Below are 14,542 nucleotides of genomic sequence, written 5' to 3' on the forward strand. Positions count from 1 at the left end.
ATCTGGCAATGGACTTCATCACTGACCTCCCACCTTCTGCCCACAATACTACCATCTGGGTCATAATGGACCAATTTCTAAGATGGCCCACTTTGTTCCCCTACCAGGATTACCCTCAGCCCCCAAGCTGGCTGAATTGTTATCCAACATGAGTTTTGTCTACACAGGCTTCCTCATCACATTTTTTCAGACCTCTGGGTACAGTTTTCTGCACGGTACTAGCGGTCCCTATGCAAAAATTTGGAATCAAGCTGATATTGTCTGCCTACCAGCTCCAGACCAATGGACAAACTGAACGGGCAAAGGTATTTCTCCGTTCCTACATCAATCAATGACAAGACGACTGGACCTGTCATAGTTGTGTCAGTCAAGCCACTGGATCTTCACCTTTCTACTTAGTCTTTAGCAGGCATCCCCAGATACCTATTCCTTTGTCCACTTCTCTGGCCTGTCCCACGGCCAATGTGAAAGGTCAGCAACTACTCAACTTGTGACAAACCACTCACCAACTTCTAGAGCAAGCCACTACCCGGCCAAAATCCAAGCAGACAAAAGACTAACGCCAGCACCCCAGCTACAACCTGGGGACCTAGTTTGGCTAAACCCAAAATCTAAAGCTCCAGATGCCCTTGCTCATATTTGCTCCATGCTTTGTAGGACCCTTTCCAGTGATACGTCAAGTGGGAAGCATGGCTTATAAACTAAAATTACACTTCAGATCTGTGATATATTCCATGTCTCCTTTCTGAAACCATCTATCTTGTCCTGGCCTTCAAGACCCCCACCACTACCCATGGATATCACAGTAGAGGATGACACTCAATCTGAGGTAGCTGAGATCCCAGATTTGAGAAGAGTAAGGAACAAACTTCAAGACTGCATAGCCTGGAAGAGCTATGGACCAGATGAGAACTCCTGGGAACCAGCCTCCAACCTACAGGCTCCTCAGTTAATCGGAGAATTCCACCACCAGTTCCCCACAAGACCCTGGCCCAAGAGACTGGGGAGAGGACTTTGGAGGGAAGGTACTGTTAGGTTCCAACCATCTCCCCCATGTAACCCCCCTCACCTCTGATCTGAAGCAACTGGGGCATAGCCTCTGGCAGCATCCTGTTCCAAGGACCTGGGATAGAGCTTCCTATAAACTTGGACAGCTGTTATAAGCCCCCTAGCTTGGACTTCCTGTTGTGCTGGATGATGTCACATCTTCCTGGAGTATATAAGGACGTCTTTTGCAACTGACCAGTGCCTTGGCAACAGGTCTCCTAAGTAGCCTTCTTCTCAGTGTGTGTTGCTAATTTGTGTCCCTGCCTTGTGCTTCCTATTCCTGCTCCTGAATTCCAGCTTTTGGCTTGTCTGGTGTCTGCCCCTTCCTCCATCTCTTGTCTTCTTGTGTGTTCTGACTCTTATTTCTTCTCCTGCCTTCCCTGCTTCTTCTTATTGACGCTTTGGGACCTGACTACTGCTTGCCTGGCTCGTCTCTTGGATTCTGCCTTCTGCTTCCAGCCCTGACCTTGCTTTGTTCCCTGAACTTCCTTGTTTGCCACCTGCCTTGACTTTTGCTTAGACCTGGACATTCTTCCTTGCCTTGCCCCTGGGACCTGCCTAAGTCCTGCCGGCTGTCTGCACCAAGGGCTCAACCTGCGGGATCAACGGTTGGTATAGATAAAGCTCCTACTAGTCCCATTCAAGCCCTTCTACCTGCGATCGGTATGGGCCACACGGATTCGCCTGTGCGTCTGAGTCAACCACACCACTACACGGGTCCACAAATGTAACATAATGATAAGCACAGAATGGGGAAAAGTCCCATAGAAACATAATAATTATTGACAGAGGAGGACCACTTTGCCGTCCCACTTGCCACCAGAGACTTGACTCTCCACTCCAGGCGGCTATGACGTTTTCCTGTTTGGCAATCTTAATAGGAGTCATCTTAAAAAGAGGAAATAAGGTAAAAACAGAACATGTTGTGAAGCTGTAAGGGGAAAGTTTTTACAAGCCTTGGCCTTTGCTATGCTGCCTCTGGCTCTAGTCAGCCCTATTGTGCTCATATTAATTTAACATAAGAACATAAAATATGCCATGTTGAGTTATACCAAAAGGTCCATTGAGCCCAGCGTCCTGTCTCCAACAGTGGCCAGCCTGGGTTGCAACTACACAGCAAATCCCAAAGAGTAGATATTTTGTATTTATTTATTTTTTTTAATCCCTTATCTTCAATGAAATTACTTTAGCTGTAAATAGAAGTGAAACTGCCAAACTCTTGGGCCTCCTTGGGAGTGTATTTTCAGACTATTGTGAAAATAAAATCATATTTCTTGGCACAGTAGCATCAATTTTCTACTTGTCAAACTTTGTTAGAACAGATTTTCAGTCAGTGCTCTGATTTTTTTTTTCTCTTAGCGTGTTTATATGTCATTTATGGTGAAGCAGAGCACACAAAAGGTTCAGATTATTTCTTCTTCGCCAAACCAACGTTTCTCATGGCAGTGCCATTATCTGATGCGGTTTGGAACTTGAAAGTAAAATTTGCATCTGTGATCAAATGCTTGTCTTGAGCAAGACAGAAATGTCATTAAGCCTTTCCCCTGCCAGCTGACCAGAGGTTCACTTGGGAGTAGCACACCTCTATTTTTAACCCAGCCTGCTCCGTGGTAAGCACATAAAAACCTGCAAATGTTTATCTGCCCAGCTCACTGTTTACTTCTGTCTGGTTCTCAGATGGCATGCCATGTGTGAATGACTCAGGGTGAAGTTCAGATCAGATAATGGCATTCAGCACCACATTCTTGTTTATTCAATTCTTTTCTGAGTCCATACGTCATCTATTCCTCCTCACGGAGATGGGGATTTTATCCAACAGAGCAGATGGTTTGTACTTCTGTTATTTTAACCTGGCTGAGATATTTCAGGGCATTTAGCTCGATGGACCTAATGTTAGATGTTTTGCTTTTTTTATAACACAAAAGTTATACTGGAATTTTGCTGCAAATTGTCAAGCTTTATCCATATAATTATGGATGATAATACAAATTAAATTAATGGCTCCATTTATTTAAAAATAAAATATAGCAAAATCCTACATGGAGCCATGTAAAAGATGGATGTTTGATTTTGTATTGATTATTCACAGTCATTTAAATGCATTTTGTGGGGGCCAATACTTTAAAACAAATTTGAACTCCTCTACTCCCAATTTCACAACACACACTAAAGAGAAAGCAAGCCATTTAACGTGTTCATATGTCTGTGTTTTCTTGTCTGAATATGCCTCGCAGGCTCATGGGTGGAACTGCATTTCAGCACCAATGGCAATGGGACCAGTGCACAGCCCACGGGACAGGAGCAGGTGCCAGCTTCCGCTTCCATTTACAATGGAGATATGGAAAAAATCCTTCTAGATGCCCAGCATGAATCTGGGAGAAGCAGTTCAAGAGAGAGCTCACACTGTGACAGGTAGAGAAAAGCGAAGAATGCCATTTCAAATAATTTAGTAACATTTTGCCTAACTTGAAAGAATTCAACATGAAGCCTATGTTGTGTTTTAATACGATCAGGCATTTTCAGCTAGAGTGGCTCAATAGTTGGGTAAGTTAAAATGGCCCTTGGTGGTTAGTATGTAGCAGGAGGTTTAATCCTTCTACTTTCTCCATGTTCGTAGCATTTTCATGTTCTCAAAGTTGTTGGGTGACAGGATGCTAGTTCCTTATATTGTACAGGCTCTTAGATAAGAAGGACCATCCTCAGTTTATGGCTCACTTTTGATTTTAGCTCAAAGGCTAAGAAGAACATTACAGACACACTTTTCTTCCAAGCAGGTGGCCCCAACAAGATATACAAAAAATCCCAGAAAAATTCACCTTGTTGGTGGCATCTGCCTGCAGGAAAGACACTACCCTGCACCTTCTCTCCTCATCTTTTCCTTCATCTTCTCTGCAGTTTTTCTGCACTCTCTCAGGTCAGGTTCTGCTTTTCTTCTTCCTGCCTCTGTACAGGGTCTTGGCTTTTTCAGCTCACAACCCTCGGCCCTTCTCTCCGTATTGGTGCAGGGCCATAGCCCCCTCCTCTGCTCAGTGGTACTGTCTGACGCATCCTCTCAGCCCCTCTGCAGTCAAACCACCACTATACTATGGTGTTTGATCAGTGCAAGGGATTGTGAAAGAGGAAAGATAGGGAGTGCTTATGTCTCCTTCATGCTGCTCTTGCCCCCTCTTACAGCCAGTTAGTGAGAATGAGTGCCTAGAACCAGTAGGCTGTAGAGGAAGTGGGAACAGCAGCATGTAAGAGCTTCCTGCCTGATCCTGGATCTGAGGTTTTATGGTAATGCCAGCATCACAGTGGCAGGCAAGCATATGCCAGTAGTATCGTATGACTCGTTGCAAACCTGGAGAACCCCGGAAGCTCTCCCAAAGAATTGGAATTGGGTCTCTGGACCTGGAGTCTCAGGGTCAAATTGAATGAGTTCCCATGTATGTTTCATTGTTTGATAGACAATGTGGGATTAGAGGGTGCCCAGGGACCACACACCAAGAACAAGTCTTTCACTTTGAATACAAAATTATAATTGAGTGGTTTTTCTAATTATTTTGGGAAGGGGATGAGTCGGTAAGTTATTCCACTAGATTTTAGCACCGTACACTCAGGCAGGGCATTTCAGCTTAGCTGACTTTTCAGTTGGTAAGGTTTAGATTCATCTTTAGCCCAGGTGATGTTTAACTTCTACTTACTTAAATGCAATAATGTCACATTTCCAAGTAACCAAAAGGTTCAAATGAACAGCACCAAGCCTTCACAGTATTACAGCACCGCTAGCAACCATTTTTAAAATTACATATGCAGTCTTATCAGAAACAAAATTGAATCATGAGGAGCAGGAAAGAGCCTTGGAAGATTTTCAGCCTTCTTAAACCCTGCTGAAACATAATGTGTAAGAATAGTAAGCCTATTCATCATTTTGAGAAAGTTTATATATTTAAAATAGTTTCTTTGGATTTGGGTCATATCATCATTTGTCCTGCCTGCACTCTTGTCTTGCACCAGCAGTATTTAATCATAAGCTAGAGTTTGACTTACATGAGCAGGAGCCACATTTGGATTCTGACAGGGTCAGGGAGCAGGTGGGAAAAGCAGAAGGCAAATGTGAAGGGCTGCATCTGCAAGTGTTTTGACTTCAACTCAACATGGGAGAAACACTTTTGAAAGAAGGCCCAAATATTTCCAGCACTGTGTTAAGTCTGTTTCAAAATCAAACTAAAATATATACTGGTCAGAAATATTTAATTTGGACAGAAGGTGTTTGGTGCTAGGTTATCCTATATTGCTTTATGAATAACTGTTTTGTTTTGTTTTTTTGTTACCATTTCCTCTGTTCCTGATAAACCCATTTCGCTTTTTTAATTCACAAACATATTAGCATTGTAAAGACAGTTCTCTGTTAACAAGCAGGGCTGAATTAGCCTTGACATGTGGATAATGTCATCAGGCAGCACCAAACTGACTCCTTTCTCTTAGCTGGTACAGCTTTTGCTCAACTGAGCATGTGCGGGAATCACCACATAGGCATTGTTTTGTGAGCCCCTTCAGTCTTTTTTTTTTTTTTGTTGTCAAGCACCAGCATGGATGTGTTCCTCTGTCTCTCTTCAATTTTTCTATAAATTCTTCATATTTTTTCTCTTAAAAGTTTCCTCGCTGCCTCAGCAGCCCCCAAACAGTACTTTTCAGTGCTACTTTTCAAAAAAATAAAAAGAGAAGAAAGAAGAACATTTTCTTCAGTATGTCCAAGAACAAAGCCATTTTGAATAGCTTTAAGAATTGTGTTTGATGTAGGAAAATGTTCATTGATGGACATAACCTGTGCTACCACTGCCTGGAACCAGATCACAATCAAGCCAACTGTTAAGATTCTGGCTGGATGTCCTCTTGTTTCCAAAAGTCAATATCCTGGAAAATGGAGTAACTGTGTAAATCTCAGAGAAGCTACAATCTGTCCTCTTCTTGAAGTGCAGCCTCATCTGCCACTCCGGGAATGGAGTTGAGCAGGAACTCCTCCAAAATGTTTCCCCCTTCAGCAGAACAGACCAGATACTCAGTCAAGTAAACATAAGTGGAGTATGTCAAAGAAAAAGAGTTGCCACTCTGCGGAGCCACTGGAGAAGCCAGCGCCAAATAAACGAGTCTTGCCACTGTTGATGCAAACCTCAATGCATTGACCTCAACGCACGGTGCATCAGCACAGTCGATAAATGGGTGTATTGATGCTGCCAATGCATAAAGCTCTGGAGCTGTTGACATACAAGACCATGGCAACCGTCATACAACAACCCCAGCTCTGTCACACAACCCGGGTCTCTGTGCCTTCAAAGCACAATGCCCCAGACCATTAACGCATAAATCCTTGATGCATCAAGCCCTGGAATGAGAAAGTTATGAATCCTCAACATCCTTGCCATCAGAGAAGGTTCCTTCTTCATCCATGAATCGTGCTGCAGTTCTTCCAACACAATTGTATGCTACACTATCGAGAATTTTGTCAGGGGTAGAAGGGAATATGATACTCCCACCCTTGCCAATTACCAGAACTGTTACACCCAACAAATGAATGGAACAACGTCTACATTTGGAAACGCTAGATTCCATTTGCTCTCTTGTACCTTTCACATCTAATTGGCTCCCTATTCAAATTTTGCAAAGCAAGAAGATGTGTAGGATTCTATTCATGTATCAGAAAAAGTTTTCCCCACTCACGCCAGACAGTGGGAATGTCATTCTCTCGACCAAGTAGCAGAGTTGTAATGGATTTCTTTACTGTTTTAGTGGCTAAGAATAAGACTGGTACCTTCCAACCTCTCCTTTCCAGGATATCAGATTTACTTCCTTGAGAAGGAGTCCCAATATCCCCAGTTCTCATGGACACACCACTAGACCTCCCATGAGGTGGTTCTATTTCATGACATTCTCTTGCAGGAGAGGCCCTCCAGTCAGAGGATGTGCTCGAGGAGTATACTCCTCTGAGGTGACCAAGGATGCCTCCTCAGTTAATATTCTTCATCATTAGGGTTCTGAATTAGTGTCCTCTCACTTCTAGGCTCTGAAGCGGGATTGATGGGTATACCTTCCGACCCCCCTCCTGGATCCTCCAGAACACTCTCCTCCACTGGAGGACCTTTTCTATTCCAGATTTCTGAACAAATTAAGAAAAGCACTCTGCGTTAATCTGCGTAAGGACAAAAGCAGTTTTTCATAGCCTGTTCACCCAGTGGTCTACTCTTCATGGTGGGGTCTGGGTTGCTTATTTAGTAAAAGCTCCACTACAACCCTCAGCTTGGGACTCCTTATATGTCATAGCTAATTCAGCCCTGCTTATCAATGGAGAAAGCAAGTTTGCTTACCATAAACGTTGTTTTTCATAAACAGCAGTATGAATTAGCTATGCTAAATACCCACTTGCCTCCCTGGAGAGTCAACTTCTAGCTAGAGTTAGCTCTAATATTGACTGGGGAGCTCACAAGGCAATGCCCGTGTGTAAATCCTCGCACATGCTCAGTCGTGGAAAAGCTCTACCAGCTAAGAGAAAAATGCGTTCAATTGTGCCAGATAACATCACCCTCATGTCATGGCTAAGTTATCCTGTTCTCTACAGAGAACACCATTTACGGTAAGCAAACATGTTTCCTTGCTCCATGGATCTCACAGTCTAGTCAAGACAGACTGATAAAACACAGGCAAAATAAGTCAGAACCGTGATTGGGAGAGAACTACATCAGGTGGGGTTAATTGAGGAAGGGCAATTTTAATTGAGTAAAGTTGCAAGGATTGAGGCCTCATAATAGTGTATATTAAAAAAATACAGCTAATGGGTTGGGCGAGTGTGGGGATCATAGTTTTTCTATCCTGGCCTAACCTCCTTGACATTTTTCTCTCATCACTATAGAGCAGTGGTTCTCAACCTTTTTTCTCTTGGGCCAAGAAAGAAGAATCCCATTGGCCGCAGGAGGCTCAGGCTGCTGTCTCCTTTCTCGATTACCGGCTGCTTCAATTGCTCGGGGGCCGATGCTGCAGCCGCCGCTGCTACTTTATCACGCGGCACGGTCTTTCTCCTTCCCGCGCACCACGTATCACTTCCTGTTCCGGGTCACGGGGGGGGGGGGCGGGAAGAAGAAAAGGCCAACTACAAGTGCCACTGCTTCTTCTACCATCGCTGCCGTTCCCACTGGGCTTGAACGTGCTGATAGCCCGGCGGCAACGGCAGCAGGGAAGAAAGAGAGCAGCGGGAGAGACCGGGAGCAACGCAACACACCAGCCGGTGCTTGGCGACACACTGGTTGAGAATCGCTGCTATAGAGCATTCTGTTTTAAGAACATTTCCTCCCTAGAATCTCTCTCCTCTTCCTACTCCTAGCAGCTGGGCACACTGGGGTAGATTTACAAAAAATGCGCGTTCGCGTACTTTTGTTGGGCGCACCAGTCCGCAAACAAAAGTACGCTGGATTTTAGTAGATACGCGGTATCTGCTAAAATCCAGGATCGGCGCGCGCAAGGCTGCCGATTTTGTGCAGCCGGCGCGCGCCAAAGCTGCGCAAGCCTGCCTCCGTTCCCTCCAAGGCCGCTCTGAATCGGAGTGGTCTCGGAGGGAACTCGCTTATCGCCCCTCCCCCTCCCCTTCCCCTCCCTTCCTCTATCTAACCCACCCCCCCGGCCCTATCTAAAACCCCCCCCCCCCCCCCTACCTTTGTCCGGGGATTTACGCTCCCGGAGGGAGACGTAAATCCCTGCGCGCCAGCGGGCCGCTAGCGCGCCGAGACGCGACCTGGGGCGGTTCCGGAGGGCGCGGCCATGCCCCCGGACCGCCCCAGGCCGAAAACCACGCCCCCCGGGCCCACCCCCAAAACGCCGCACCGATCAGACCCCGCCCCCGACACGCCCCCCCCTCGAAAACCCCAGGACTTACGCGAGTCCCGGGGCTCTGCGCGCGCCGGCGCGCAAGACCCTGCTCGCGTAAATCCGGGCGGATTTACGCGAGCAGGGCTCTTAAAATCCGCCCCACTAGGAATATCTTGTGGCTGAGCGGACCCTCCAAGGCTTCTTTTGTGCTCTTTTCTCTGTTGTGCAGATGTCACTAATATGGCAATTCGTGATACATGCTGCCCAGCAACTCTGAAATTCAAGAGTAGAGCCTGTTTGGATAGTGACCTAGAAATTATTTTCAGGTTTTAATGTACCAATCAAATGCGTTACATATTTTCCTTCAAATAAGTCATAGCACCTTGAAGTTATTTCTTGCTGTATCATTTGAAAACAAGTTTTAGTACAGATAACACAGAGATAACTCATTACAACCTACAGGATAGAAATGAGAGGTGGCACATCCGCATTGCAACTTTTCAGGTTAGTCTTGGTCCCGAGACCTGCATTTGCACTGGAAGAAATGTCATCCTGCTGCTTTCAACTTTTTCTTGTTTTTTTGGGTTTTTTTCAAGTCCTCCTCGCTCTCAGACCGCCTCAGAGCATTCAGAGATCCACTGGAAGCGATGCAGCAAAGAAAAGACAGCTCGCAGGTAAGACATGCATTGTAACAGCTGGACTAGTTTAGGATTCTTTCAGTTTGTACACCAGGATATTGGAAAGGCATTATAACAAATGCTGTGCCATCATGCAATAAACCTCCAAGCAACTTTTGCCTTCTCAGAATCTGTGGCATTCTATTCTATGAAGTATTGCAGTATATTGTGGAAATGGTGTCACGTGTCCGTAGAAGCCATATGATACTGTCTATATTTTTGTAATTTTATTTTAAACGGGGGTGGGAGGAGGGGATGTTGTAATGAAAAACAGTTATTTAATGCAACATCGCTTGCCAAAAAAAGAAGCTGGGTAATAACGAAGGGAAAAAAAAAATCCAACAAAATGGTTTGCTCTTGTTTATTTGTGATGAGAAAGCTTTTGGAAGCGCCCCAAATTCACCTACTTCCAGCATTAAGAGAGGCTCAGTAGAAGGTGCACATCATTTATTTTTAAAAAGGTGTAAAATCCTTTGAATATATTAAAACAACTGGGAGACCGTAAATAAGACATAAGAAGAAAATAAAGAGTGAGGAAAAAGGTAAGAAATTGATTTTTTGAAGTTCTGGTTTCATACCAATATGAAGGTCTCTCAGTTTGTAGCAATTCTGTTGCTAGACTGACTGCCACGATCTGCCTTTTCCCATGGAATTGCAATAGACTGTCCCCACCTATTTCTGCACCCCCTTCTCCCCCATATGGGACAGCCTTTCCACTGCTGTAGCTGCTTAACCTAACCGACCCCACCTGAGCTTCCACTCCCTACCTCCCCCACTGCCGCCTCTGACCTGCTCTGATGCCCCAGCAATATTTACACATTCTCGTAATATCCTTCAAGAATACAGAAAATCTGCCAGCTTTGCCCAGTGCACAGCAAATACACAGAGAAACGCGGTGCAGAGGAGACCGGGGAGGGAAACAGAAGTCATTGCATGCATCTAGTTGTTTTGATGGGATGGTACGCCTATGACATGACTGAGGATCAGAGTGGTATAGAAATGAGAATGGTGACCTTAAAGACAGAGGTTTTATATTTTACAAATGCTGTTGAATATTACCTTTTTCACTTTTTGAAATAAGTGTGATTTTTAAAACCTGATCACGTCTGGCCAGTCAGCTTTCAAGTGGCCTCTGAAATAGTTACATATACCAGTAGCATATTCATATCTGCCTGTTTCATGCAGTTTGTCTAACCATACAATTAGATGAACTAAATTAAAGTGGGTAATGATTTCCAAGTTTAAAAGCACGTCTTTAAATATTTGATTATTGGCCTGTATTATATGAATAAGAATGCCCTTCTTGGAGACTCAAAACACACAAGTGTGCATTGTACCTGGTGACAAAATCCCAAGAGATCTGTATATATGAAAAAAATAGATACTTTGATGTTCCGACATATATTTTTTTTGCCTTGTAATATGTATATGTAATACTTCTTTTCTCCTGGTTCAGATGCCAATTAATGGTTTACTTAACACAGTGATTATTTCTCTTTGCTTGAAAAATAGGAGCATTCTAAGAGGTATTCTACTAAAGCATTAAAAAGCAAATTCAAGGATTTCCTAATGAGTTTGGACAACATTCAGACCTAATGGACTGTTTTTCACAATCAGAAATCAAAGTGAAATTCATTGCTATGTAACTGGATTCTTCCAGTTGCAAAAACAACACTTTGCCAATGGCATAAAGGACATTTTGGGGGCAAATCATCTCGTGCTTACTATCTTGTTTCCTAGGCCACAATACCAAATTTTGTTTTTGTCTTTTTTTTTTTTCCAAATACAAAAAAATTAATAGATAGCTAAGACTGTGCCTGTTTTTACTGCAGCTGGAAAAGAATAGTAAGACTTGTGTGGTTCTAAGTAGATTAGAACTTTGGTGTAATAAGCGTGGTCCTTCCCATGCTTGTATCTTTCTATTGAGTTTAAGTGGCCCAGAGCTGGTAAATAGCCTTCCATAGTAAAGAGAAAGAAGCTGTCAGTATAACTTGAGGCAATAACAGAACATGTTTTGGACATGCATTTTTATCGGGAAGGCTTCATCATCACAGGTTGCCCCTGTTGGAGAACAAAGTGCCAACAAAAGATTGAATTAGCACAAGTGCTAATTGACAAGGTTTTGCATAGCTTTTATAAACATTCATAATTCATTCACCTTTTTAAAAACTAAGTTACTGTATTTTCTCCTCATGCATGCAGAAACCAAGCCCAACTGTAAACATGAAGGAGGTGAATAATTAAAAAACAGACTGAATTCTGAATGTCTATGAAAAATGCTCGAATGGTCAGTAGCTCAGAGTGTGAAGCCTTGACGACTGGTGCACTGCTCACAAGTTTCCAGCTTGGCCTTGGTCAGCCTCGTGTTTGCACGTTGCCATCTAATTTTCTTGGCGAGCCAGAAACTCCTAAAGAGATATGATGTACTCTGCCTTTCAGAAGATGACTTCATGCTTGTGAAAACAGTATGGAGTAATATTGCACTTGTTTTTGGTATTAGTCTGAGGAGATTATATCGAAAGAAGACAAGAGCTAGAAAACATCTTAAAGAAAAATTCTGACTGGATATGGGATTGGTCTAGCCGGCTGAGAACATACCCCCAAAGTAGGTCTACAGAGGTTTCCAGTAACCCTGCTGAAAGTTTTCACAGTATTTTTTGATCTGGGTTTAATGTAAAATCTTTCTTTCTTTCCTTTTTTTTGTTTTGTTTTTTAACAGGGAATTTCTTTTTAAACATCCAAAGCGCTCTGCCACTCTCAGCATGCGAAACACGAGTGTCATGAAGAAAGGGGGCATATTCTCTGCAGAGTTTTTAAAGGTTTTCCTGCCGTCTCTGCTTCTTTCTCACCTGCTTGCTATTGGATTGGGGGTAAGTAAAAGGAAAACCGTGCTAAGAAGTTACAGGTACCCGAATAGCAGGCTCTTTACTCATCTTGTGTGGCACATGTTTTGGCCAATAACCAGATGAAGGTTTACCAAAGGAAGAAGAGTAGATGGTAGCACAGATGAACAGACAGAAAATTGGTTCCTATTAAATACATGATATAGCTAGAAAGGAGATGTAGCAAGTGAAAAATCACTTGGAGACTTGTACTCTAAAACATTCTGTTCTGTGTCATAACATACAGAAAATTATTTTATATAGAAATTTATCCTCTGCTGTATCATCACACATCATCTTTCTGAATTGTTTAGCATGTAAAAAATATTCATACTAGCATCTTGCATCCGAATTAGTGTAGTGTGTTCAGTTTTAAAGCCAGGAGGATAGGAAAAAGGTGGTAGCTCTCAGAGGTCCCATTTAGACTTGTAAATGCATTTTTTAATTGTCTGATTTACATAAGCTGATACATCCAGTAAAGGTCAGATGTATGCAAATACAAGGGCTAGGGGCACTAGACTTGTTTAATGTAATGTTTCAAGGAGCTGAGATTTCATGATGCTAAGCAGGGAAATGCAAGCCCCTTTAGCAACAGGAGATTTGAAGTGATCACACTAGAATGTGTAAGTGAAAACTTTTGTATTACAAAATGGTTCTTCATATATTATTTCAGTAATAACCGAACATTAGCTCGTCTAGGAAGATACCTCCACCATATTATGCAACAGTTTCTCTATACAACATCATTTTAGTATCTGTGACCAACATACAGGAACCCTTTTTTTTTTTTTTTTTCAATTTTTGTGAGTCCTCTCAAAGCAAACTATAAAATTATCCTGAAACTAAATTTGGCCCCATGAGTTGCATTCAGAAGACCTGGAAAATGAGTCAGCTATTCAAGCTTTTCTTCCAGCATCTTGCATTTCCTGTGATAGATCTAATTCTCCCAATAGGTTTAAAAGTGGCAGTGTAGCAGTTTGGACCTGATTCATCAGGGCTCATCTCTCCTTCTGTGTCTACGGGAAAAGACCCCAAAGAATCAGGTCCTGTATAGTGCAAGTAATCCTTAAACATAGAAACAGACTAGAAAGGCAGAAAAGGACCATTAGGCGCATCAAATTTGCACAGAAAAATGAAAAATCATACATATACATTGTTCTCAACGCACAACAAGAACTACTAGTAAACTTCAACTAGTGATTCCTCCACTTCCACATGCCAAACTGTTTTCCACCAGAAACAGAGCCATCTCCATTATTGGCCCAAAGTTATGGAATTCGTTACCTCATCACCTAACCGTTCAAGAAAACACAAAATCTTTTTTAAAAGACCTAAAACCCTGGAAACTCAGCCAAACTTAATGACAGCACACACAATGATCTTAAAATATAATCCCATAGCCTTCTAACATTCAATCTCCCCCCTTTGACAAACTCTCCTGCTTTCAAGCTACAGATGTCTCCTTTTATGATTTGAACTCAGATATTTCAGTGTACCTATCCATTGTATATCTTGTTTTGTTTATACTACTATTATATGCCAGTTCTCAGTTTACTGTTACATTTAAAAATATAAAATTTAATTTTAACAGGTTGTTATAAATGTAAACCGGAGTGAAGGCAACTCTGCTATACCTCGGTATATAAAAAATGCTAAATAAATAAATAAAAATCCCATTCTTTTTCTGTTCCTCTCATTTACTTCCATTTTCACCATTTCATTTATTCCATACATATTTCTTCATTTTTCCTGCCCTTCCCTGTAAATATCCCTCCTTTCATTTAAAGCCAGTCATTTTAACAAGAATATATGAACCATCTAGCATACTATTCCTGAATCGATGTCACAGCATTCCACAGCTATTGCAAACCACTGTACTGTATCGGCCCGAAAGAGAGGTAACAAAACATTTTTCAGATATATAAGAGAGAGAGAAGGAAAGCCCAAAGTGGTATAGTGAAATTGAAAGGTGGCAAGGAGCAATATGCCGAGACAAACAAGGAAATGGTGGAAATATTAAACAAATACTTCAGTTCTGTGTTCACTAAAGAAGATCCTGGAGAAGGACAGTTGTTGGTTGACAAGATCATAGAAGTGAAT

General features: G+C 42.6%; 1 protein-coding gene across 1 annotated transcript in view; it reads left to right on the forward strand.

Moving 5' to 3' along the window:
- BNIP3 (BCL2 interacting protein 3) overlaps positions 1-14,542 on the forward strand; it is a 39,211-nt gene that overhangs the window by 11,147 nt on the left and 13,522 nt on the right. The window contains 6 exon segments of the mRNA XM_029610723.1: positions 3,282-3,459; positions 9,480-9,557; positions 10,400-10,551; positions 12,070-12,144; positions 12,147-12,165; positions 12,280-12,430. Of these exon segments, the coding sequence (XP_029466583.1) occupies positions 3,282-3,459; positions 9,480-9,557; positions 10,400-10,551; positions 12,070-12,144; positions 12,147-12,165; positions 12,280-12,430 (653 nt within the window).

The sequence above is a fragment of the Rhinatrema bivittatum genome, chromosome 7 (assembly GCF_901001135.1).
Source record: "Rhinatrema bivittatum chromosome 7, aRhiBiv1.1, whole genome shotgun sequence".
NCBI lineage: Eukaryota > Metazoa > Chordata > Amphibia > Gymnophiona > Rhinatrematidae > Rhinatrema > Rhinatrema bivittatum.